The sequence below is a fragment of the Rhinolophus sinicus genome, linkage group LG16 (assembly GCF_036562045.2).
Source record: "Rhinolophus sinicus isolate RSC01 linkage group LG16, ASM3656204v1, whole genome shotgun sequence".
Lineage (NCBI taxonomy): Eukaryota > Metazoa > Chordata > Mammalia > Chiroptera > Rhinolophidae > Rhinolophus > Rhinolophus sinicus.
Window position 1 is genome coordinate 28506640 of NC_133765.1, and position 23762 is coordinate 28530401.

Genomic DNA, 23762 nt, shown 5'->3' on the forward strand with positions numbered 1-23762 from the left:
CTGAGCTGTGCTCTCCTGATATTCCAGTATAAAGCCAAAGTGATACTTAAACTCCCACCTCGCTGTTTTTATCCCTACGGATCCAGCAAGGTTGGTCCGGACAGAGTCGGTCCCATGTGACATCAACAACCCTCTGCGAAAGCCACCCCGGTACTCGGACCTGCACATCAGCCAGACGCTCCCCAAAACCAACAAAATCAACAAGGTGAGGCTGGGTCGGGGCATGCTGGGGCTGCTGCTGCAGGAGAGAGGAAGGTTCTGGAGCAGACTTGCTGGGTTGATCTGGGAGCATTGTTCTCACCTCCCAGTCCAGCTGGGCTCTCCGAATGCTGTGTGGTTGGTGTTGAGTCAAGCTTGAGGGGCATCCAGCCATCGGTGGAAAGTGAGGATGCCAGGAATCTGTGTGATGTAGGGAGCGGGCACACGGAAATGGGAATGAATACATGTGTCCAGGAGGCGCAGTAGGGATAGCAGGAGAGCCTGAGAGGGGCTCCATGGTGGTCCAGACGCCGCACTCTTTGCTCTGTGAGATGTTTCACCATCTGCCGGGATGAGCTTTGCAGATGGTTCTGGGCTTTCTGACACATCTGTTGAATGAAACCACCGAGGGACAGGGATCTATTTCTGAGCTCCTGCTGGAGACTGGGTGGACGGATATGTGCGGGGGCCCTGAGTGCTGAGCCATGTAGCCAGTTTGTTTGACTTCCAGCTGGTCCTCAGATGCTGGTCAGCAGTGGATCTTTCTTTCCAATCTGGCCTGGAAATTTCCAGTGTAATTTCCACATCCTTTGTTGGGTCCGTTGGACAGACTGCAGCAAAGCTATCCCAGGGATGCTTCCAGCCCCAGGGTAGGAGCCAAAAGTTACACATGCCAGCAGGTGATTTCTCAAGCCCCACAAGGTTTTCATGCATGGTGTTGAAGGTGGGTAAAGTGTGGAGCAACCCAACTGCGTGGCAGGTCACCAGCCTGTGTTTAGGACCTGGGTGAGCTTCGTGATGGCCATGTGACTTCTCACTGGCAAGGCACAGTCTCCCTTCTCTGACTAGAGAGGGCATGGTCCCCCTCCCCAATCCATTCTCCACACAGCAGCCAGAGTGATTCTTAATGACTATAATTTGAAGCACGTCACCCTCTGCTTAAAAACCATCCAGTGGTTTTCTAGTGCATTTAGAAAACTAATCAAACTCCTACTGCAGCCTGCAAGGCCATGCATAATTTGGTCCCTCTCTCTGTCTCTGACTTCCCTTTCCATGCCTCCCTGCCAAAGCTCATATGTTCTTTCTCTCTCGTGTTGTCACCCACCATTTTTGCTACAAGGTTTCAGTCATTCACCGTCTGGCTCCTGTGGCATCATTCTAGCAGTTGAGAACTTGGTCTCTGAAGTTAGACAAACCTGGCAGCCAGCCTTGGCTTCCTCTAGTTACCACCAGCTGAGACTCTGGGCAAGTAACTTAATCTCTCTGTGCCTCAGTTTTCCTTTATGTAAAATGGGTATGTTCCAGTTATCTACGGCCTCACAGACAAACCCCTCAAATTTAGTGGTGTACAGCAACAACCCTTTAATTATGCTTGCGGAGTCTGTGGACCAGGGATGAGGAAGGGCTACAGTGGAGATGGTGTCTGCTCCATGATGTCCAGAGACTCCACTGGGAAAACTCACATCCCCAGAGGCTGAATCATCTAGAACAGGCATTGGCAAACTGTGCCTTATAGGCCAAATCCAGTTTCTCACCTGTTTCTATGAGTCAAGTTGTGATGGAACAAGCCACACCCATATTGTCTATGGCTGTTTTCCAGCTACAGTGGCAGAGTTGAGTAGCTCCAGCTGAGATCACACGGCTCACAAAGCCTGATGTATTTACCATCTGGCCATTTCAAGGCAAAGATTGCAAACCCCTGATCTAGAGGCTCCTTCACTTACATGTCTGGTGCCTGGGCTGGCATGAGTCAAAGACTAGGCTCAGTGGATACTCAACGGGAGTGCTGACCAGGTGGACGTGCCTTGTGGCTTGTGCTTCCTCCCAATATGGCTGCTTCAGCATAGTCGGGCTTTTTACATGGCAGCTCAGGGCTTAAAGAAGGACTGTTTTCTCAAACAAGGTGGGTGCTACATAGGCTTTTATAACCTAGCAGTAAAAGCCCACGCATTGTCTTGGCTTGCCACTCGCCAAGCGTTGGCAGTGTCAGGTCTGTTGTATTCTACTGATGAAAGCAGTCCCAGCCCACTCCAGTTCATGGGGAGGAGGCGTAGATTCCCATCCCATTGGTGGGAAGAGTCCAAGGGAATTTGCGGCCGTGTTTAGAAATGTCTGTGGTGGGTAATAAAAACACCAGCCTCATAGGGTTGTTGTGAGAACAAAATGAAATCAACATTAAAAGCACTTAGTGCCATTCCTTGGCACATGGTAAGTGTCAGGTACATTCTAGCTGTTAGCCATCAGCTTAAATCTTGGGGCTTCCAATGAAAATCTGAGGCTGGGTCCAAATTACATGTATGCAGGTCTCTAGGAGAGGGGATCTCCACCTCTGAAAGGGCTGAAGGGCTTGAATGGGGAGGCTCCTGGGAAGTAACTGTGCAGGCCTGTAACCCATCCTTTCCTTTGTGACATCTTTGGGGGACAAGGTGCTCAGAGCCATCTTAAAAGTTCTCTCTCGCTCTGGCTTTATATGCACAGTGAGCCTTTTGGTGTCAGATGGGACAGGAATACGGGTCAGATAGATCAATGGCTGTGACATTGTTCTGCTTGTCTGCCAGCAGGGGAATTTGATAAGAGAAATAAATTAACCTCTATTTAGAGAGCAGCTTTGACACGGAGGTGGACGTGATCTATCTTAGGGCTGGGTTGTTTTTTTCCCTCTTTCTCTTCTCACCGCTTCACGCAGATTCTTTTTGTCAGGCAGTGATGTGGTTAGTGCAATAGATTTCTGAGCCAATTTGGCCTGAAGATTTCCTTTTCATTGCTGTCTGTCTCCTCTCCTGTCTAGGTCAGTCAATCCAGGTTCACAGAGGCCCAGCTCTTTCACCCAGCGTAATGGTTAAAGTGTGTATTTTGGAGTCAGAAGGCTTGAAACTCGGTTCCTTCACGTTTTTATGTGATCAGAGCAAGATCGCTCTGCCTTGGTTTCCCCTCTGTAACATGGGCAGAATAATAGGAGTTATTGTTGGGATTGTGGAGAGGATTGTATGCAGTGATATGTGTAAAGACTTTAGTCCAACACTGGGTACTCAGGGCATGGAAATAACTAGATGATGAGGAAGACAGAGAATAAGGAAGAGGAAGGGGAACAGAAAGAGGATTAACAAGAGGAAAGAGGAAGGAAGAAGAGGGTGGAGGAGGGAGAAAGAGAAGAAAGAAGAAGGAAGAGGAGAAAGAAGATGCAGGAGGAGGAGATGCAGGAGGAGGAGGAGGATGGAAGGAATGGAGGAGAAACACAACGAGGTTGATGATGAAGCAGCAGCCTCTTCCAGCTCCTCAGGAGATGTCTCCACACTGTGCTTCCACATCAAGGCATCAGAACCCCACGTGCAGTGGTGCCCACGCTGACGGTCGGCCTGCTGCAGTGGCTACTGAAGTGGCTGCATGCTGGCTTGCTCTTTTCAGTTGGTTGTAAGGAACAGAGACCCACCTAGACTAGCTCAGCAAATAGAATTGTCTATTACAAGGATAGGCATGGGGCAATAAGAGGAAGGGAAATCACAGCTTAGGAGCTGGGCCTCATGAAACTAGACATGGAGGACAGTCTTGCGCTCGGGCCAACTCCCCGGACCTGAAGCGAGACCATGAGTCACTGGTCCTCCGTCATGACTGTGACCCGGCTGCTCGGTCCATTACCATTGTCTGACGTCCTCATCCTCTACTCTCATTTTTTCTCTATGTCATTGCGTCTGCCACCATATGGGTCCTCCTCCTCAGACCCTCAGCTTATTTGTTTTCTGGCTTATTGTGTCTCCTCGGTTCTCTTTAAACCTCCTCTCCTCTCCACCTTTCGTCCTGATGCTTTCTGCTATTCTTCCTATTGGCCCCGCTCATCTTTTCAACCCATTTCATAGGTCACTGACCAGCTGCCATTATGTCCTGTCCCAGGGTTCTGTGTTGGGAGTGGGCTATGGAGGTCACAAAACATGTGTGGCTGTCCATTTACCAGTCTAGTGGGTCAGAGGGTGGAGACGATTTCCTTGGGAAAAGGCCACCGGAGAGCCAGTTACGATCACCACCACGTCCAGCTCAGTGCACAGCTGTGGGAAGGGCGATTCTGGGACGTGAACGTGCTTCTGTTTGATTTCCAGGGTCACATGTGAGTTTCGTGTTACTTGGTACAACCTTATGTTTCTGCTTCTGGACTGGGGGCTGGGACCTGGGCCACTCACTGACTGTATGACTCCAACAAGTCACCCCCACTCTGAGTCTGTGTCCCCATCTGCAGAATGAAGGGGTTGGACTGGATGGTCTCTGAAGGGTGTTCCCCTATCTTAGCAGTGCTCAGGAAGAGAAATTATGCATTAGCCATGCCCTACATGACCTGGTAGAGTTTGAGTTTCCCTCCGACGGAACGCAACCTTCAGCGGCTGGTCCCACTGGGACACAGGTCTGGGTCTGACCTGATGAGGGAATTTCCGCTCCTGTCGTAGCAGTTCTTCCAGGGAAAGTGGGCACCATATACAGCTGTCTCTTTTAATGACTCTATTTGTTCACATCAGCCCTGAACGACACAGGTGAGAATGACCTGATTCCTACCCTCAAGAAGGTAGACATGATTCCTTTCTCCATAAAGACAATTGCTCCTCTCTCCTTCCTTCTCTCTCTCTCTCTCTCTCTCTCTCTCTCTCTCTCTCTCTCTCTCTCTCTCCTCCCTCCCTCCCTCCCTCCCTCCCTCCCTCCCTCCCTCCCTTCCTTCCTTTCAACATTTATTAGCCACCTCTTATATTTTGTTTCTGTGCCAAGTTCTGCAGATTCCAAGATGAGTAAGACAGTCTAGTGGGAGGAGATGGCTCTTCTGCCTTCCTCCTCCTCTCCTTCTTTCCACCCCTCCTCCCTTCATTTCTTTATTTCATTTTTCCTTTGTCTAGCACGCATTTATGGAAAGACCACACTGTCTGTGCCTGGCACATCGTTACTCTGGATCCTGCTTATGTTTGTCTCCTGGAGCTGCTGTAACAAGTGACCACCACCTGGGTAGCTAAAACATCAGACATTTATTTCCTCACAGTTCTGGAGCCCAGAAGTCGGAAGCCAAGGTGTTGGTGTTGGCAGGGCGGGTTCCTTCTGGAGGCTCTGAGGGAGAATCCATTCCATGCCTCTCTCTCACCTTTGGCACCTCTAGCAATCCTTGGCTTGTAGAAGCATCAGTCCGATGTCTACCTCCGTCTTCACCTGACATTTTCCTCCATGTGTGTCTCTCCTTTTCTGTTTCTTCTAAGGACCCTTGACCTTGGATTTAGGGCCCTCCCTAATCCAGGATGATCTCCTCTCGAGATCCTTACCTTAATTACATCTGCGAAGACCTTCTTCCAAATAAAGTCACATTCTGAGGTTCCAGGGGGACATGTCTTTTGGGGGACGCTGTTTAACCCACTTCCTGGCTCCTGACCTCACCCCCACCAGCGCCGTTCTGGGGGGTGGGGGGCACATATGGATCCTGTCGTCATCTTTGCTTTACAGCAGGTTCCGGGGTGAGGAGAGGCAGAGCTGGTTCCAACTGAGATGCAAGGGAGTATGCTGGAGGCTTGTCTTACGCGCTCTCTCGTGAGCTGTTGGGCTGTTGATTCTTTAATAAACACTCAGGAGGAGAGGTGTTGGGGGGTTGGAGCACTCTGGCCACCTCAGCGTGGGACTTTTCAAAATCAAAGAAGCAAAGGGAGCGTGGCTGTCACCTCCTTGGCTTTCATTACGCGGTAACCTTTCGCTCTGGGGTCCAGACAGTGGATGGGAATCTGACTCCAGAACCTGCTCCTTCCACAGCTGGACGCAACCTGGTGGGGATGACGAAGCAGGCAGGGCTTTGGCCAGCTCTGGGGTTAGGGAAAGGAGGGCCGAGGATGCTGGGGTGGGGTCTTGCCCTGCTCAGCTCACTCTCACTGCTGTGTCTCTGTTCCTTGCCTGTCCCCTGCCCTGTTTTCTTCCTGCAGGACCATATCCCTGTCCCTTACCAGCCAGACTCAAGCAGCAATCCCTCGTCCACGACGTCCTCCACGCCCTCCTCACCGGCACCCCCCCTGCCTCCCAGCGCCACGCCACCTTCTCCCCTGCACCCATCCCCACAGTGCACAAGGCAGCAGAAGAACTTCAACCTGCCAGGTACCTCCGTGCTTGGGGAGTCAAGGGGTTTGTTGGGTTCACGCCAGCGTCATTTGGGGGCCTGTCTATGCTTGAAGGCAATGGGTTAAAGGCATGTGGCTTGAGTCTTACCATGTGTAGAGCACTTGCCACATATTACCTTACTTGATCTTCAGAGTAGCCAGGAGGTAACTGGTATCAGCTCCATTTTACAGATGAGGAAACTGAGGCTCTGAGAGGTAGAGGGACTCTCAGAGACGCTATTGTTCAGTAAGCAACAACTCAGTGTCTCCACCTAAGTCTAAGTCATGGGGCACCTTCTGCCCTGGAGTTGGCAGTTGTCTTAAGAGCTAAATCCCTCAAAATTGGCAGCAGGATCCTGTGCCCGGGACCTCAGGGGCCACGCGCCTGGGCAGTGCTGCATTCCGAGTCACTCTGGATGTCAGGCCAGGGCTCTGAATGAGCGGGTTGGAGTTCTGGATTCAGTATCCAGCTCTGTCATGTCCCTGCCTTGGAACCTCTGCTTTCTTCAGCTTTCTCACGTCTGACATAGGTGGGTGACAGGACCCCAAAGGTTCTCCCAGCTCACGAATTCTCCACTGAGGTTCATGCACATACCAGGGCTACAGTTTTTCCCTCTGCAAATGGTCTCCTGGCTGTCAGACTGCGTTCCTCCATTCATTTCCTTGACACATGTTTACTGAGCATCTACTGTGAACCAGGCACTGTGTACAACAGAGCAGAGCGCAAACCAGACGTGCCCTGGAGGAGCTTCCTGTGGCTGCTGTAACAAATGACTACAAGCTTAGTGGCCCAAAGCAGCGCCAATGTATTATCTTATACTTATGGAGCGTACAAGTCCAAAATCTGTTTCACTGGGCGAAAAATCAAGGTGTCATCAGGACTACTTTCTTTCGGAGAATCTAGGGAAGAATCCACTTCCTTGTCTTTTCTCAGCTTCTAGCGAGTACCTGCATTCCTTGGCTTGAGGCCCCATATCACTCCAACTTCTGCTTCCATTGTCACATCTCCTTTTCTGACTCTCTCTCTCTGCCTTTGATCCTCCCGCCTCCCTCTTATAAGGACTCTTGTGATTGCATGTAGGACCCACCCAGAGAATCCAGAATAATCTCCCCATCTCAAGATCCTTAACTTAGTCACATCTGAAAGTCCCTTTTGCCATGTAAAGTAATGTAGTCTAGTTTCCAGGGCTTGGGACGTGGGCCTTGGTGGGGGAAGCCTTATTCTGCCTGTCACGGCCTCTCTTCTCATGGAGTTTGTAGCTTAGTGGGAGACACAGGTGTGAACCAAGCAAACATACACATGAAAATGGAATTATAAACCGGCCCAAGTGCTATGCAGGGAGACAGCAGTGCTATGAGCAAATTCAAGACGCGAACAAGCACAAGTTGAAAGAGCAAAGGCAGCTGAGTCGCAGAGGCGGCGGAGTTGTCCAGGCAGAGAGAGGGGAGCGCGTGCAAAAGCCCGGCCACAGAAAAGAACTGAAAAACTGTCCCAAGAGCCTAAGTGCCATGAACAAGGGGAATTGGCACCAAGTATGACTCAGAGCTGCAGGGGTGAGGCTTGGCAGGGCTTTGTAGGCTGTGGCAGGAATTTAGATTGTATTTAAGACAAAATGGGAGGCGATGGAAAGGTTGAGGCAGGGGGATGAGGTGGTCCTTCTTCCTTCTAGATTCTTCCTTTCCGAGGACCGCTCAGGGTGCTCTCTGGGGAGGCCGTAGGGAGAGAGCGGGGACTGCAGAGTGGAAGCGGCTTCAAAGTGGCCTCCTGGTCTCTCTGACTTCTGGTCATCTGAAGGCTCCCAGTGTCCAAGTCCTCTTGATGCCAGAGACCAAGGAGCCACCAGCTCTCCTGAGCAGGCCACTTGGGTTCATTCGCTGCCCCTTGGAGCCACTTCTCGTTGGTGTCTGTCATCGGTGAGAACAGGGCTCATAGGGATACATCTCTCTGGCCCCTCCCTCCCTCTCATCATCAGGAACAGCTGTTCTCCCACACGCAGAGGGTTCGTGGGGTCGATGAGTAGCTGACTCTGTGCGTGCTGGCATTTGCCGGGTGTCCCATTGCCTGACACCTGTCCCTTCTCAGAGCAGGACTTCTTCTCCACTGCCCAGCCCCTCCTCTTCAGAAGACTATAACTGCCAGCAACCCTTTTCTGCAGACACTGAATCCCCCATTCCAGTTGGGGAGGGATGAGATCAGCTAAGCCTCCTGAGAACACTGGCTAGTTTTTCTTCTTTTAATTTTAGCCCCTTGTTGACAGCGAAATGTCTGCGTGCAATAAAAAAAAAGAAAACAAAAAAACAACAAAAAAGCCTAGGTTACCTAACAGAAGAAAAGTCCCAGAAAATCATGGAGGTGGGTTTTCTTTCAAAGCTTTGCTGTGTGACCTTGAATGAGTCGCTGCTCATCCTGGGCACCTCGTTATCCAGAATCAAAAATGCATCCGTCTGGATGCCAACTGTCCAGGCTGTTTGGGAATTGCTGCGCTAAAAGAGAGTTGATTTCGTTCAACAGGAGTCGTGAATCCACGGGTAGAAGGCACCAAACGAGGGGTTTGGGATCCTGAGATACCAGGACTTGCCCTCTATCCTGGGGGAAGTTACAAATCAATTCCAACCTCAGGGGCAGCTAACGGCTTCTTAGCTCTTTGAGACTATCCGATGGTCTCTTAATTAAAACTTATTCTTGTCTATTAGTTAAGGGAGCTTAGAATACATATTCCACACCTACCAGGCACTCTTATGTCATGATGAGCTCAGCCCTGTAAGGGAGAGACTATTATTATCCATCCCTATTGCACACATGTGGAAACAGAGACTTGCAGAGAGATGGCTAAGCTTTTACAAGCAGCCAAAGGAAGAAAAAAGATTCAACCCGGATTAGTTTCTAGACCCCAAGGCTCAGAAACGCTATGCTAAATTCTTGGTGACTTGTCTGAGAATTGGACAAGTTGTGACATGTCCCTAAATGAATAAAATTGTTTCTGGATGTATATTTGTCAATTCAGACTCACATCTGACCCCATCCTTTCTCACTTCCTTTACTGGGGGACATAAAGCTCTGTGTGACCTGTCCATTGCCCCTGGCACCCCGTGTCCCTCCCTGCTCCAGACCTTCTACCCCACTAGAGTAAGTGATAACATTAGAAACCTGAGGGTGGTCTGCAAGAGCTGGCCTCTGGGGACTGGAGTGGAAGTAAAATGAATTGTAGGAGAATCAGCAGTGAAACTGAAGAAATTCCCTTCAGATAATTTTTCCCCTAAATGTGGAGCTTAATCCATACTTGTGGCAGGCAGAATCACAGTCCCTGAAAGATGACCGCGTTCTAATCTTGGGATCTGTGAATATGTTACTTTATGTGGCAAAAGGAATTTTGCAGCTGGGACTAAATTAAGGATCTTGAGATGGGAGATTATCCTGGATTATCGGGGCGACTCTAAATGTGATCACAAGGGTCCTTATAAAAGGGAGGCAATGTCAGGACAGAAGCAGAGATTGGAGTGATGGGGCTATGAGCCAAGAAATTCGGGCAGCTCTAACAGCCAGAAAAGGCAAGGAACGGATTCTCCGTTAGAGTTTCCAGAAAGAACCGGCCCTGCTGACAATCTGATATTTAGCCGTTAGGATTTATTTCAGACCTCTGCCCTCCAGAACTGTAAGAGAATAAATTTGTGTTGTTTTAAGCTACCATGGGTATGGTCATGTGTTACAGCAGCAACAAGAAAACTAATACAATGCTCAGTGCAGCAAAACGCAGGAAACTCATCAAGGTTTTTTTTGTTTTTGCTTAAAGCCACGGTAATCACTGCCAAAAGGGGAAAAAATTTAATATTTGAGATTATGGCTCTATAGATATTTTTCTGCATGTGTGTTCCTGTTCATTTACCAGAAATGGAATTGTGCTCAGGGTGACTCTCTGAGTTGGGGTGCTCTGTTTTCAGGAGCATCAAATGGGAGGGTTGACTTAGCTATTTAGATCTCTGGCTTCTTCACACATATTCTCAGTCCTTTGGAATGTGGGGTGTCTGCAGAAGTCTGAAAACCCTCGAGAGTGAGCAGAGAACCCATATGGTGGCTGTGGGAGCCCAGTTGGGTACCCGAAGGGGCAGCCCCACGGTGGCACTCACTCTGGTGCTTTCTTTCTCTCACCAGCATCCCACTACTACAAATACAAGCAGCAGTTTATCTTCCCAGGTGAGTCTTGTGTGAACTCAGCCCCGCTGATGTGCAGGAGTGGCTGGAATGGACGGGGCAAATACTGGGGCAGACAAGCTCAAAGAGGACGGTGGGAATCACCACACTGTAGGATCGTGGCTGGACATGGCAAAGGAAAACGTGGGCGGTCCCAAGGCACAGCAGAAAGGCCTGAGAGGGTGGTCTGCAGAGAAGGATGGGCAAGGGTAGGAGCGGCCCAGAGCCACGTGGCAGATGGTCAGAGGGGCTTGAGTTGGGCACTAGGAGACGTGAAACCAAATGGCCTCATCCTTCCAAAGGGAATTCAGGAGTGAGGAGGATTCGGAGATGACCAGTGGGTGCTTCAGGCCAGAGGCATGGGGGTTCTGGCAGCCCCCTAGGTGACAATAGGGGATTTTAGTCAGGATGTCATCTAGAACACGGGTGCATCTAAGTGGGTGAACTTCAAGTAGTTGAGGAAGAGAGAGAGGGGATTGGCCAGCCCCAGCGATGTATGATCTGGCAAGAAGTTACTAGCTGCTAGCATCTTCCAGAAGTCGGGCCTTCGGGGGTGGTTGTGGACCCCATGTTTGTTTACTGACTGTCTACTCTGTGGCTTTCAGATGTGGTGCCAGTGCCAGAGACGCCGACCCAAGCGCCCCAGGTCATCCTGCATCCAGTGACCTCGAATCCAATGTAAGTTGGAACAGAGACCTCCTTCCCCTGCCCTAGCCCTTCAGGCTGCTCACGGTCTCTGTCTTCTTTCTTCCTCTTCCTGGAACGGATGGGTTGGGAGACAGGGGGATCCATAGGGGGACAGAGAAACATAGGTCATGACTTAGGCAAAGAGAGGGAGAGTGTGACAGCCCGGGCCCACAGAGGCAATGCAGGCCCCCAGGAGTCAGCTCTGCCTTACGTAGCTGTCCCTGCCTGTCACGTGTGATTTCCAGGGGCCAGACCATTTCCTTAGGACCCCCAGACCCTCCTATGACCAGAAAGGCAACTTGTCCCAGGCAACAGCTAGAGCTTAATAGGAGGGTAGTTATTCTATGTCATTGTCCCCCTTTTAAAAAGTATAATGTAAGTTTATACCAGGGGTCAGCAAATTACAGCCTATGGGACAAATCCAACTTGCCACATGCTTTTATAAATAAAGTTTTATTGGAACACAGCCACGCCCATTTGTTTACAACATACTGTCTATGGTGGTTTTCAGACTCCAACAGCAGAGTTGAACAATTGTAACAGACACCATATGGCCCACAATGTCTACAATACTTACTATCTGGCCCTTTACAGAACAAGTTTGCTGACCTCTGGTTTATACCATTGTAAAAATAATATAAGCTAATTTGGGAAAATTTGGACTGTCCTGTAAAAAGAGAAAGGAAAAATAATCATCACGTATAATCACACCGCTCTTAGATTTGTCCTCTTTCTAGTCATAGTTAACTTACTTGTGACCCACAATTATGCACCGTTTCCATCCCTCCTTTTTATCCGTTAATGCTATAACGTTGCATTTTCCATATTATTCCAGACTCTTTATACACATTGTTTTTAATGGCTGTAAAAATAGCATATCAATGTGGAATAATTCCCTTAATCATTTCCCGGTTGCTGGCACTTACATCTTCCCTTGTTTCGCTGTTGTAAACAACACCTCGAGGGACAACTCTGAGTGTGGCGTCTTTAGCGTCCGTAGGCTGCCTCTTTCCAGGTGGTCTGATTGCCCAAGTGAAATCACCTTCCTTAACTTCTTTGCTTGCGACCGAAGTGTGAGGCATGCAAGGGAGGAGTTAATTTAGATTTAACTGTTTTCCCAACTCAATGCTTTTGCCTAGTCGGTTTTTCCCTGACTGCTTAGCTGCTGAGTGCTTTCTGACCTGCTTTAGGGACTTTGTTAAAGACCCAAATGGTACATCTCTGAAATCAAAAAAAGCAGCAATTTGCCAGAGGGTATTGTGCTGACATGTAGCTCTGGATCGTTTCTCGGCTGCGCATAAACCAATTCCACAATTTGTGTAAGACGAACTCCAGGTTATTAACTGGCAGTCAGGGAGCGCCGGCGAAAAACAGAGCTAATAACTGCCTGCGATCTGCTTAAATGTGCGTGGAGTGATGGGAACTAACTCTTTGCAGAAGGGAAATAATTTAATAGCCCCGGCTGCTGTAATCACGCCTTGATACAAGCTGAGGAAGGTTCCTACTTTGTAGGTGTGTGAGGAGAGCCTCCAGCTGCATTGTTCCACCCCAGTCTCCCCCAGGGTGTCAAGTTCCCAGCGTATCAGCTGTCACTGTGTGGTTTCATTCCTCCTTCCCAGCCTATACTATAAATAATTGGTGAATCTAATGGCAAATGCCACTTTGTGACCATCCCTTCTTTCTCCTTCTTTTAGTTCTTACATTCTTTCAGACTCCCTCTCACCAGGAGCCCCTCCAGCAAGCAGATTGACTCTGTCTGCAGGGTCAGCAGCTTCCTGGGGTCTGAGGCTCAGGATAGGGAAGGCCCCCCTATAAGAGGAGGTAGGGGGAATCTGCTAAGTTCGGAAAATAGTAAAGGGGCATAGTATCCATTGTGATTGCTTCCTCCCACCAGTTCCAGATCACCCCATAAACACATACACGTCATCGACTCTAAAGCATACCCCTGAAAAAAATCCTGTAACACACACTGTGCCCCACATCCCCATCACATACCATGTACCCCAACATTCCCCTCTCATCCCCATTACATACCCCATGACACCATCAACGTATGTCATGTCCCCCGTATCCCCAGTATGTACACCCAACTCACATGCACAGAACAACTCCTGCACAGAGACCATCCCATAATACACCCCCAGTACTTGATATATATACTTAGTACTACAAACTGAATGAATGAATGAATGAATGAACAAATGAGTGAGCAAACAAACAAATGAATGCTAGGATCCTTCTAAAAGATCCTGATTTTGAGTGAACTGTAAAGATCTGATGAATTCTTTCCTAGGGAACACGTAGAGCTCTGAGGATTCTTCCACTTAAGGCATTTAGGCCAGTTTATAAGGAAGCTGCTAGATTAGTAGAAACCAGAGCAATAAAGAAAAATGAGCCCTGAGCAACCCCCCAAAAATCTATTTAAAACAGTGTCCTTGCACACTGCTTCTTTGTGGCAAGGTTATGGATTATTTCAGACACACGCATTGAAGTGAAATTGGAGATAAAGGTTTGGTGGCAAGGACTTCTCATTTGGGGACTCTTCATAGAGGGATAAACTCAGTACATGGACCCACCTTTGCACCCAAGGGTCACGTTTATTTTTCTTTCTTTCTTCAAAGCTTGGAAGGAAATCCATTACTTCAAATTGAAGTGGAGCCAACCTCAGAGGTGAGAACTGAAGAGTGGCGAAGCAACTTTTTCCAACAAAGCCAAGTGATGTCTTTGATGACGCAGAGGGCTTGGGGCGGCCAGGGGGGTGCAGGGGCCCTGAGTGATGGATGTTCTAAGTCTGGGACAATTAACAAGTGGAGGCCCCTCCCGGCAGTGAACCTAATGGTCCGTTATATGGCGTGCATCCTGGAAAAGCTAGATGTGCGGAAATTGGCAAATGATTTGCATTCTTAGTTGAAAAACCAGCTCAGGGCTGGATAAACCCCCAGGGGTGTGTGCCCACTGCCTCCTGAGAATACACGGGAGGAGGCGGGGGCCTCAGGGACACTGGGCTTGGCCGGGTGTTAAGAATGTTCTGGAGCTTCTTCCCACCTACCAGAGCTGCTGGAGGAATGCCTGTGGTGTCCTGAATGAGCACCGTGGCATCCTGATGGAGCTGAAGGGAATAGAGTCAGAGTTGACAGAGAAAATCATGTCCTTTTCTGGAACGACTGCAGTAGGTGAAATATGATTCTTGGAGAAGCTGGTGTTTCCTGAGTGTGCCACTGGGGACAGCTTGCTGAGGTTTGGGGTCAGGAAGACCTGTACCCAGGCCACCCAAGGGGCCACCTTCTCAGGCTGTCTCGTCAGACTCCAAGCCCCTGGAAATCCCCACACTGTCTCAGGCATCGACCACTTCTACATTCCAGCAAACGAATTTCAGGAACAGGGCACCCCCGAGCCCCAGGCACCCCCAGAAGCTATGCTGAAAAGGCAGGTTCCTAGACCTGGAACATTTAACTCTTGTGGTGGTCATGCCTAAGTGTACCTGAGTCTTGTGGGTATGCTGGATAAGAATGCAGATTCCTGGCCCTGGCCTGCTTGTATTCAGATTCAGTAGCTCTGGGTGGAGCCCAGGAATCGGCAATGTCGCAGGCATTTCAGCGTGTTTCATATAGGTGATCAGGTCTGTGCAAACAACTTAACAAGCCTGTATCTCGTTGAAAACCTCACACCACCCTCAGGGACAGATTTTATTAGCCCCTCTTTGTGATGAGGAAAGGAGGGCTCAGACAAGCGAAATGCCTTGCCCAAGGTCACACCGCGGCCAGATTTCTAGCTCATTTGGTCTGATGCTTAAGCCCAGTGTATCAGCCTCTCACTCTCTCATCTCCTGCCCTCTGGCTGCACAGGAACCTCAGGCCTCTGGGCCCGTACAGGGTAGCTCTGACCTCTCCCAGCTCCAGATTTATCAAGTCAGCATTTCCTGGGGGAAGCAAAAGGCACTCCATGTGGAGGGTTGTCACACGTTATATGCAGTTGCTTAATGTACCCAGATTTTAGCCTATCATCTTTATTACACTCGCATAGTCAGGCAAGTGAAAACATCATGGTAGCGCAGGAGGACGTCAGCTGTTAGGAGCCACAACCCCTGACCCTTCGTCCTAGCTCTGTCTAGTGACATAGACTAGACACTTCCCAGGTGACCAGCCATCCCCGTTTGCCAGGACTGAGGGGTTCCCCGAGGCGAGGGACTTCTGGTGCCAAAACCAGGAAAGTCGCAGCAAACCGGAATGGCTGGTCCGCCTACAATTTCTCCTCTCTGAGCCTCAGTTTCCCCCCTAGCACAAGACAGTTGGAGTATCATGATCTCCCTTTCAGCTCCTTCAATCGCGTAGGATTCGGGACAAATAGAGAGCTATCTGTGGGCACAGCTGAAGATATAGGTACATGCCCACCGAAAATGCGCATAGAGACGTGGCCAGGCCCGCTTACGCACCACAGGGCCTCGTGGGAATGTGGGGCCACACAGGAACAACTCTGACCTCTCTCCCGCTCCCGCCACAGAATGAAGAGGGCCACGATGAGGCCGAGGAGTCAGAGGACGACTTTGAGGAGATGAACTTGTCCCTCCTCTCGGCCCGGAGCTTCCCACGCAAGGCCAGCCAGACCAGCATCTTCCTGCAGGAGTGGGACATCCCCTTTGAGCAGCTGGAGATCGGCGAGCTCATCGGAAAGGGCCGCTTCGGGCAGGTGTACCACGGCCGCTGGCACGGGGAGGTGGCCATCCGGCTGATCGACATCGAGAGGGATAATGAGGAACAGCTCAAGGCCTTCAAGCGGGAGGTGATGGCCTACCGGCAGACGCGGCACGAGAACGTGGTGCTGTTTATGGGCGCCTGCATGAGCCCGCCCCACCTGGCCATCATCACCAGGTCAGTGCTGCCTGGGCCCCCGCCCCATGCGTGGATTCCCAGAGCTCTGCTTCGGCAGAGTTGAGAAATGGGGGTTCTGGTGACCTCAACATGTTGGTGACTAGGGCGTCTCTAGCTCTACCATTCACAGTTTGTGTGGCTTTAAGATTTGTGATGGCAGAAAGTTCCCTTAATGCTAAAACCCTTTGACAGAGCAACGCCATGGAGCGAGCACTATGTACTTGCTGAGTCAGAAAACGGGCTCTCGATAGCGCTGTGCTTCAAGTATTTGTGAAACCACATCTCTGAGACTTCTTGTCTTCATCTGTCAATTGAGTGGATTAGACTAAATCAGGGGTCTGCAAACTTTTTAGTACATATTTCCAGCTTTGCGGGCCATACAGTTGCTGTAGCAACTACTCAACTCTGCCACTGTAGTGTGAACGCAGCGGCAGGCAAGATGTCAGTGGATGTACGCAGCTGTGTGCCAATAAAACTTTATTTGCAAAACCAGGCCATGGGCTGGATTTAGCCCACGGAGCCTACTTTGCCAACCCCTGGACTAGGATTCTGATGACTGTTATTCTATCTTTCATTAAAGCAGCGGAGCACCATTGCAGGGCCTTACCGTTGTTTTAAATGTCCCGAATCTGTAGTCTAGAGGTGTGCAGAAAGGCTCGTTAGCAGAGAACTGACATTAAGAAAATGTCAGATGTTAGGAAGTTGCTTAGACTTGCTCTCTCAAACCTTGCCCCAGTGACATGAGGCATTGAAAAAAAAAATGTTTTGGTTTTAGTTGAACAGTTGTGGGACAATCCTTTGCAGGATTTTTAAACTCGGGCATTTGCTCCCTTGTTGCATTAGAACTGGCCACAGCAGTAGCGTTCTGGGTATAGTCGGTGAGGCCAAGGGTCAGTTAGGAGCCTTCTCCTTCCTATACTCAACTCAAGCAATAAGATCCGCAAAACACAGCTTGGCAGGTGCCATGGCAGAGGCTGTGGGCTCAGCAAAGGGCTGATGTGTCTGTGATCTGCTCCCTTGTGATACAGAACCTCTGAGTCCATTGATAAGATGTTGGTGACTGGTGGAAGGTGTGTGATTGTCTGTCACTACTGATTATGCAGATGGTGGGTCACCTGGCACCCACATGTCAAATGGTGAATGCTTGCAAAGGACTGGAGATCTAGGCATGGCCCTTCAACTCTCTTTAAACCAGGGTAAAAATGGTGGTTCTCAACTTTGCACAGGACAGAAGGGGCTCTCAGGTAATATTCAGCCCAGGTAATAGTCAAGGGCTGAGCTGTTCTGATTAGGTGAGTGTGTCGGTAAGCTTTTGCTGAGCAACAAACTACCCTAGTACTTCATGGTTTCTCTCTATTCTGTGGTCAATTCTGCGCTGAGCCAGGCTCAGTAGCTGGGCTCTTGGATGTGTCTGCGGTCAGCTGACAGGTCATTCCGGGGGCTGATGAGTCGTGGAGTCCCTCCCTCTGGGTTGGCAGGCTATCAGCTAGGGTGCCTCAGTTTTCTTCCCCATGGCTTCTCATCACGCAAGAAGCTAGTTGGGGCTCATTCCCGTGGCGATCTCAGTGTTCCAAGTGCAGCAGGAGATCAAACCCTAATGGATAGGTACCTTTCAGAGCTCTGTGTTGTGTTGGCTAATGTCCATTGGCCAAAGCAAGTCACATGGTTAACCTCCGTTGAAGGCATGGAGAGACAGAGTCTTCCTCTGGATGGGAGATTTGCAGTGTCACATTCAAGGGCATGGATGGAAGGAGAGGGACAATCTGTGGCCATTTTTACTCCAACCTACCACCACAAGTCCCTTGGTTCCTTTTCCTCCTCCCCATCTCCTCCAGTACGTACCATTGTCATCAGCAGGCAGTCAGTAGCCCTTTACTTGGGGTGCAAAGTCTGGTTGGAAGGTGGTCTTTTCCCCACCACTGGCCTTATGCCCACTGCTCCCACTAGTCTGTTCTCCAATTTTCTTTCTGGTCAGCTCCTCACCTTCTGGCCTCTTTTTTTACATCCCCACATTAAAAACTTGAAGTCCATCATCTCTTCTTTGTCTGGCCTTCCTAAGGACCTTCTGCCTCCTGCCCTCTGACTTTTTCAGTGTTATCGGTCGAATCCAGTTACCCAAGTGTCTCTCACCCCTTTTCCAAGTGCTGGCTAATTGGAAGTGGATGGATTTAGTTAGCGGCCATCCTTAAAAAATGAGTGGCCATTATGAAAATGTGTTGCTCATCTTGCAAGCCAGCTGCTTTTGCGGCCCCTTGTCTATTATGTACAAAATTCTGAGCCCCCTCCCCAAGCACCATAACTGCCTGCAGATTTCACAAATAGCACAGCCTTTTCCTGGCACCGCGATAAAGGCTCTGCAGCTTTGGGACATATAATTGGTCTCTGAAGTGTTTTAGTATTTTGTATGAAGAAGCCAGATGAGCCCCAAAGAGGTAGCATTTATTCCATATCATTGTGTCATTATATATTTATTTGGGGGGAAAGGCTCTGTACACCCCTCTCTCCCATTCTGTACTGTCCACTTGTTGGCCGTCCAGGTTTCTTATCTCAATGTTCAGTTTGAAACCAAATATTTGAGTAATTTGATTAATCACTTGCATTCACACAATTGGCTGGCAGAGGTCGATGGTTGGATGATAGCCAACCAACTGGAACAATTTTTGGACCCTGGATTTATTTTACAGGGAACATGAGACCAGATAATTACCTGGCATATTCTAGATAAATTCACAGTGGCATGTTCTAGCCAATTACTTAGTAATTATCATCGAAGTTAACAAGTATTTCTAAGATTAGCTTCCTTGTAATGCAATGTGTATGGCTCTTGGGGAATGAGTAATCACCAACTAGTTACCCAACTGCTATATCCCCAAATGCAATTAGCAGGATTGCTAAATCATTTCACGATTGGGTCATTATGAGATGGGGAAGCTATTGACAGTCTGCACAATAGCTCATTTTAAAAACTCCAAATGGAATTTGAAAGCCAATAAGGATAGAATTGAATGAATTCTATCTCTCTCTCTCTCATCCTTGCACCTTGCTGTGGAGTTTCCTGGGCCTCAGTTTCCCCCAAGGAGTACCTATCACGTGCCCAACACTGACGCCAGATGTGTCCAGTGAGTACAAAAGGAAATGGGAACAGGGAAGTTTCCCGAGGAAAAGAGACCAGGCAGAATTACAAAATTATTAGGATCTCAGCGGGAGGTAATTTGTTAATTTATCTGGTGACAGGGACATGGGCCAAGCTACCTTAGCTTGGTGCCATGGAGACAAAGAGAAAGCAAAACACAGAAATCAATGTCTCTGAGAGGACCTCATCAGGGGCAGCCTGGATCCCACTGAACCAATCTAGCCATCTGACAGATGTGGACACTGAGACCAGGAGAGGAAAGTGGGGCCAGTTTAAGGGCAGAGGTCTCCACTGATACACCTCTGAAACCCCATCCTCCTCCTATACTTATTCATTCACTCATTCATTCATTCGTTCATTCATTCACTCGATGGATATTTAGTAAACACTAAGTTTGAGGCACTTTGCTGGATGCTAGGAGACAGTGATGAGCAAGACAGACATGGACCCTGTTCTCAGAGTGCTATCAGTCTAGTGGAGGAGACAGACTAGTATTAAAGTAGCAATGATATCATGTGAGTAGGTCCCAGTATGCTGAAGGAAACAAACCAGAGAGAGGTGCTACGGAGGACTTGAGTATTGGGGTCATTTTAGGGGTGTGTGTGTGTGTGTGCGCGCGCATGTGTGTGTGTGTTGGAGGGTGGGGATCCAGGCAGTCTCTCTGAGGTAATATTTGGGTAGGGACCTCATTGCCTGAAGCCCACTGGGCAGATGTGGGGCTAGGCACACCCAGCAGAGGGAACAGCAAATTCAAAGGCCCTGGGGTAGGAATGAGCAGGAAGTGTTTGAGGACCAGAAAGAAGACTGTCGTGGCAGCACACAGTGAGTGAGGACTCAAAGGTGTAGAAGGTGAGGCTACAGAAGTTGGCAGGAGCCGGTTTGGGGAGAGGAGAGGTTCTCCAGCCTGGCTGGGGGTGGGAGGGACTTTGAAAATAATACGATGCCTACAGCCGTCTCTCCACATCAGCACTACGACACCTCGGGCCAAATCTTCACTTATGGGTGCCTGTCCTGTGCCTTGTAGGATGTGGAGCAACATCCCTGCCCCCTACCCTCTAGGTACCAGTCGTACCAAATCATTCGTCGTGATAACCAAAAATGTCTTCAGATATCGCCAATGTCCCCTGGGAGCAAAGTCACCCCAGTGGAGAGCCACTGCCCCAGAGTCTCTAGCTGAATTAGTCCGATGGGGCTCTAGCCTCAGTACTCCCCATGTGACTCTGTCAGGCAGTCAGGAGACCCCCTGAGACCCTCCGTTGTGGGACCTAAAAGCCTGGTGAGAGGTCTGGATTTGATGCTCATGGCAGCCGGTAGCCACTGGAGGGTTGTAACAGGGGCAGGACCTGGCACTTTTGAGGGCAAATATTGGCAGACTTCCACAATAAAGGGTGCGGGCCCAATGGGAGTTTCCTTTTCAAATTCACACCTGTGATGATTACCCAGATCACCCCCAAAAGTCTTCTTGTACCTCCTTCCCGTCAATCCAAATCCCCTCACACCCACTGTTTCGAATTATGTCACCACCAGTTATTTTTGCCTGTTCTTTAACTCTATGTAAATGGAATCCTACTGCCTACATTCCTTTGTGTCTGGCTTTTTTGAAAGCATCAGCATGTTGAGATTCATCCCGTGTTGTGTGTGTCAGCAGTCATTGCTGTCTGTTGCTGAATAGCAGTCCATGGTATGAATGCAGCACAATTTGTGTAGCCATCCTCCCGTTGCTGGAGGTTTGAAGAGGTTCCCATTGGTAAACTTTCAGTCTGACTTCAGTTTCGCCGGTGGACGAAGATACAGCTTCAATTCCCTTCACTTTTTCAGCCTTAGCCCATCATTTTCTGCTTCACATTTCCACCCATTCTGACATACTTACCTTTCTATCCATCAATTCCCTCCCTTAAAAAGCTTTTAACCTTTTCTGTGTGACTACTCTTCTGTTTTTGTCCAAAACAGCTACAGTTACACATTTTTCAGGAGTCCTCATATTGTCACTTTAGTTGTGTCTGTCCCTAGAAAACAGATGATAAAAGTCAGCTCGCTTTTAAAAAACGAGGGTGGGGCGTGGGGGTGGCGGGATGGGAGAAGCTGCCCCATTCTTCCCAGAAAGGTTTATCACAATGTCCCAATGCCTTCCTTAGCTTCTGCTCCAATCCTCCCTTGGGAAAGAAAGACAAGGAGAGGTTTGGGCCCTGCACAGACTGTGGTTCCATCACGTGGTTCCTTTTCTTGATGCTGAAGAGGCACCGCTGATCTTCACTGATGAAACTATTCCCCTGCTTGATGGACATTTACATAATGTTGATAAATACAGAGCCCCCAAAATAACCCAAAAGATCAACAGGTTCCACCTGCCTTCAGCAAGTCCTTTGTTTCAGGCCGGACAGTGATGTCCTCCCATTATATCATGGTGCCCATTTTACAGATGGGAAAACTGAGATCAGAGAGGCAAAGGGAGCCCTTGCCCAGGTCCTAGAACAAATAACTGGCAGAATTTGGATTTGAGCAAATGCACATCTGAATAAGTGTGTTCCTTCTTTGTCACAACTGCCTTGGCCAGCTTGAGGGGAATGGGCCCAACTCATGAGCAATAGCATGTCACAAGAGTTTTCTGCCTTTGATCATGTCAGAATCATCTGCGGGACTTGGTAACCAGACAAGGTCTATGCCCCGTCTCACTCCTACAAGCCAAGGCCCCTTTTTCATTATGTTCCAGAGGATTCAGTACACCACAGTTTGAGAACCACTGGCTTATTTAACTGAGTTTAATTTTGTAGCTTTGATTCTCTGCTGTTGATGTACTTCTGAAATGCCCTGTACATTCCTGTGGGGCCAGTGCGTGCATGCGTGCACACACACACACACACACACGCCCCTCTAAATTATATACCAACTGTCTCTTCTTTCTCTCTTCTTCTCCTTCCCTCACTCCTCTCATAAACACATTCCTACTCACTCTCACTTCCCCTGCAGAAGACTCCTTTCATTAATATTAGCAACTCACATTTATTTAAGGTTGATAAATACAGAACCCCCACAATAAACCAAAAAATCAACAGATTCCATAGTTTCCATAGCCCAGAAACCCCCACCCCACTTCACTCCACCCCCAAATACTTTCTGGGGGTCCCCCAATTATTTAAATCCATGCTTCATAGTATGGACCCCTAGCCAGCATCACCTGTGAACTTGTTAGAAATACAAATTCTTACTCCTTCCCCCCAGTCAAATGTCTGGGGGTGGGCCCAGCTCTCTGCCTTAAGAATCCCTCTGGTTCATTCTGATGCACACACAAGCTCAGACACATTACTTTGAAGAAACCTGTTCCTACTCCCTACCATTCTCCTGCCAAGAGCATCTTGCATCCCTTGGAAGCCTCTTTGCTCCCTCACCGAGCAGAGTCCAAAATGAGCGAAGGTCTGGAGCATCCCAATATGATAGCCAGCAGCTCCTGAGAGCTGCCACTTAGCTTCAGTGCTAACACAAGCTCACTAACATGCTTTCTGCAGACACGTATCGGACCCTGGCTCAGTGCCAGGCCGCAGGTTAGCCGCTCAGAACATAGTTCCTATGGTTTATACAGGGCTTTACATTCCAGTAGAGGAGACAGACAGTAACGAGTTAAGCAGACAATTAAGTCAGATAAAGCATTGCATTAAGTGCCATGAAGGCCACAAATGCGAGGTGAGGGGATAGGGTCGGGGGGGGAGGGGCGTCAGAGCAACAGGAGGACAGGAGGGCTACTTTGGGCAGGGGCTCAGACAGAAGAGGTGTCCTTGGGCAGGTGACATTTGAGCTGAGATCTAATGATGAGGAGGAGCCAGCTGTGCAAAGGGGAAGAGCAGTCCAGGCAGGAGGACAGCAGGTGCAAAGGCCCTGGGGTGGGAAAGAAATGGGCACATTTGAAGACTAGAAGAAAGCAATGGGGTGACACCAAGAAAGGGGATGCAGGGCCTCAAAAGAAGATAAAGGCATGGGAGCTATCCTAACGCAGTAGGAAGCTAGTAAGAGATTTTACATGGGAGCTGCTCACACCACTCCAGAAGTGTCCTGATAGCCCGCCTGCTGCCTACGCTTACACTCAGCTAGTTGGCTCAGTATGTCAACACTCTTGTGTTTGAGAGCAGCGATGGCATCAGTGAGACCCAGCACTAAAGGGCACAGCAGAGGATTGGGGCTCTGGGCTGTCCTGGCTGTCACTGTGTCCTTTCCACCTGTGTGTGGCTTCAGACAAGACGCCTGAATGCTTCCTCTGCATTTGGAAACATAGTGAACTCCATCAAGATGCTTTCCCAGCAATGCAGACTGGTACAGCCGCTGTGGAAGGCAGTGTGGAGGTTCCTCAAAAAATGACGAATAGAATTACCATATGACCCAGCAATCCCTCTCCTGGGTATCTACCCAAAAAATCTGAAAATATTTATACATAAAGACAAGTGTGCTCCAATGTTCATTGTAGCTTTATTTACTGTGGCCAAGACATGGAAACAACCAAAATGTCCTTCGATAGATGAATGGATAAAGAAGTTGTGGTATATATACACAATGGAATACTATTCGGCGGTAAGAAAAGATGATATAGGAACATTTGT

At 49.1% G+C, this 23762-nt stretch overlaps 1 protein-coding gene across 5 annotated transcripts in view; it reads left to right on the forward strand.

Annotated features, from left to right (window-relative positions):
* The window catches only part of KSR2 (kinase suppressor of ras 2), a 343303-nt gene that overhangs the window by 271955 nt on the left and 47586 nt on the right, over window positions 1–23762 (forward strand). For 3 of the 5 annotated variants that reach the window (XM_074321394.1, XM_074321395.1, XM_074321397.1), the window contains 6 exons: window positions 80–205; window positions 6129–6297; window positions 10450–10491; window positions 11094–11166; window positions 13797–13845; window positions 15676–16043. In XM_074321394.1, coding sequence (XP_074177495.1) covers window positions 80–205; window positions 6129–6297; window positions 10450–10491; window positions 11094–11166; window positions 13797–13845; window positions 15676–16043 — 827 coding nt within the window. The remainder of the gene's footprint in view (window positions 1–79; window positions 206–6128; window positions 6298–10449; window positions 10492–11093; window positions 11167–13796; window positions 13846–15675; window positions 16044–23762) is intronic. The other 2 variants (XM_019753947.2, XM_074321396.1) reach the window with 1 other exon arrangement.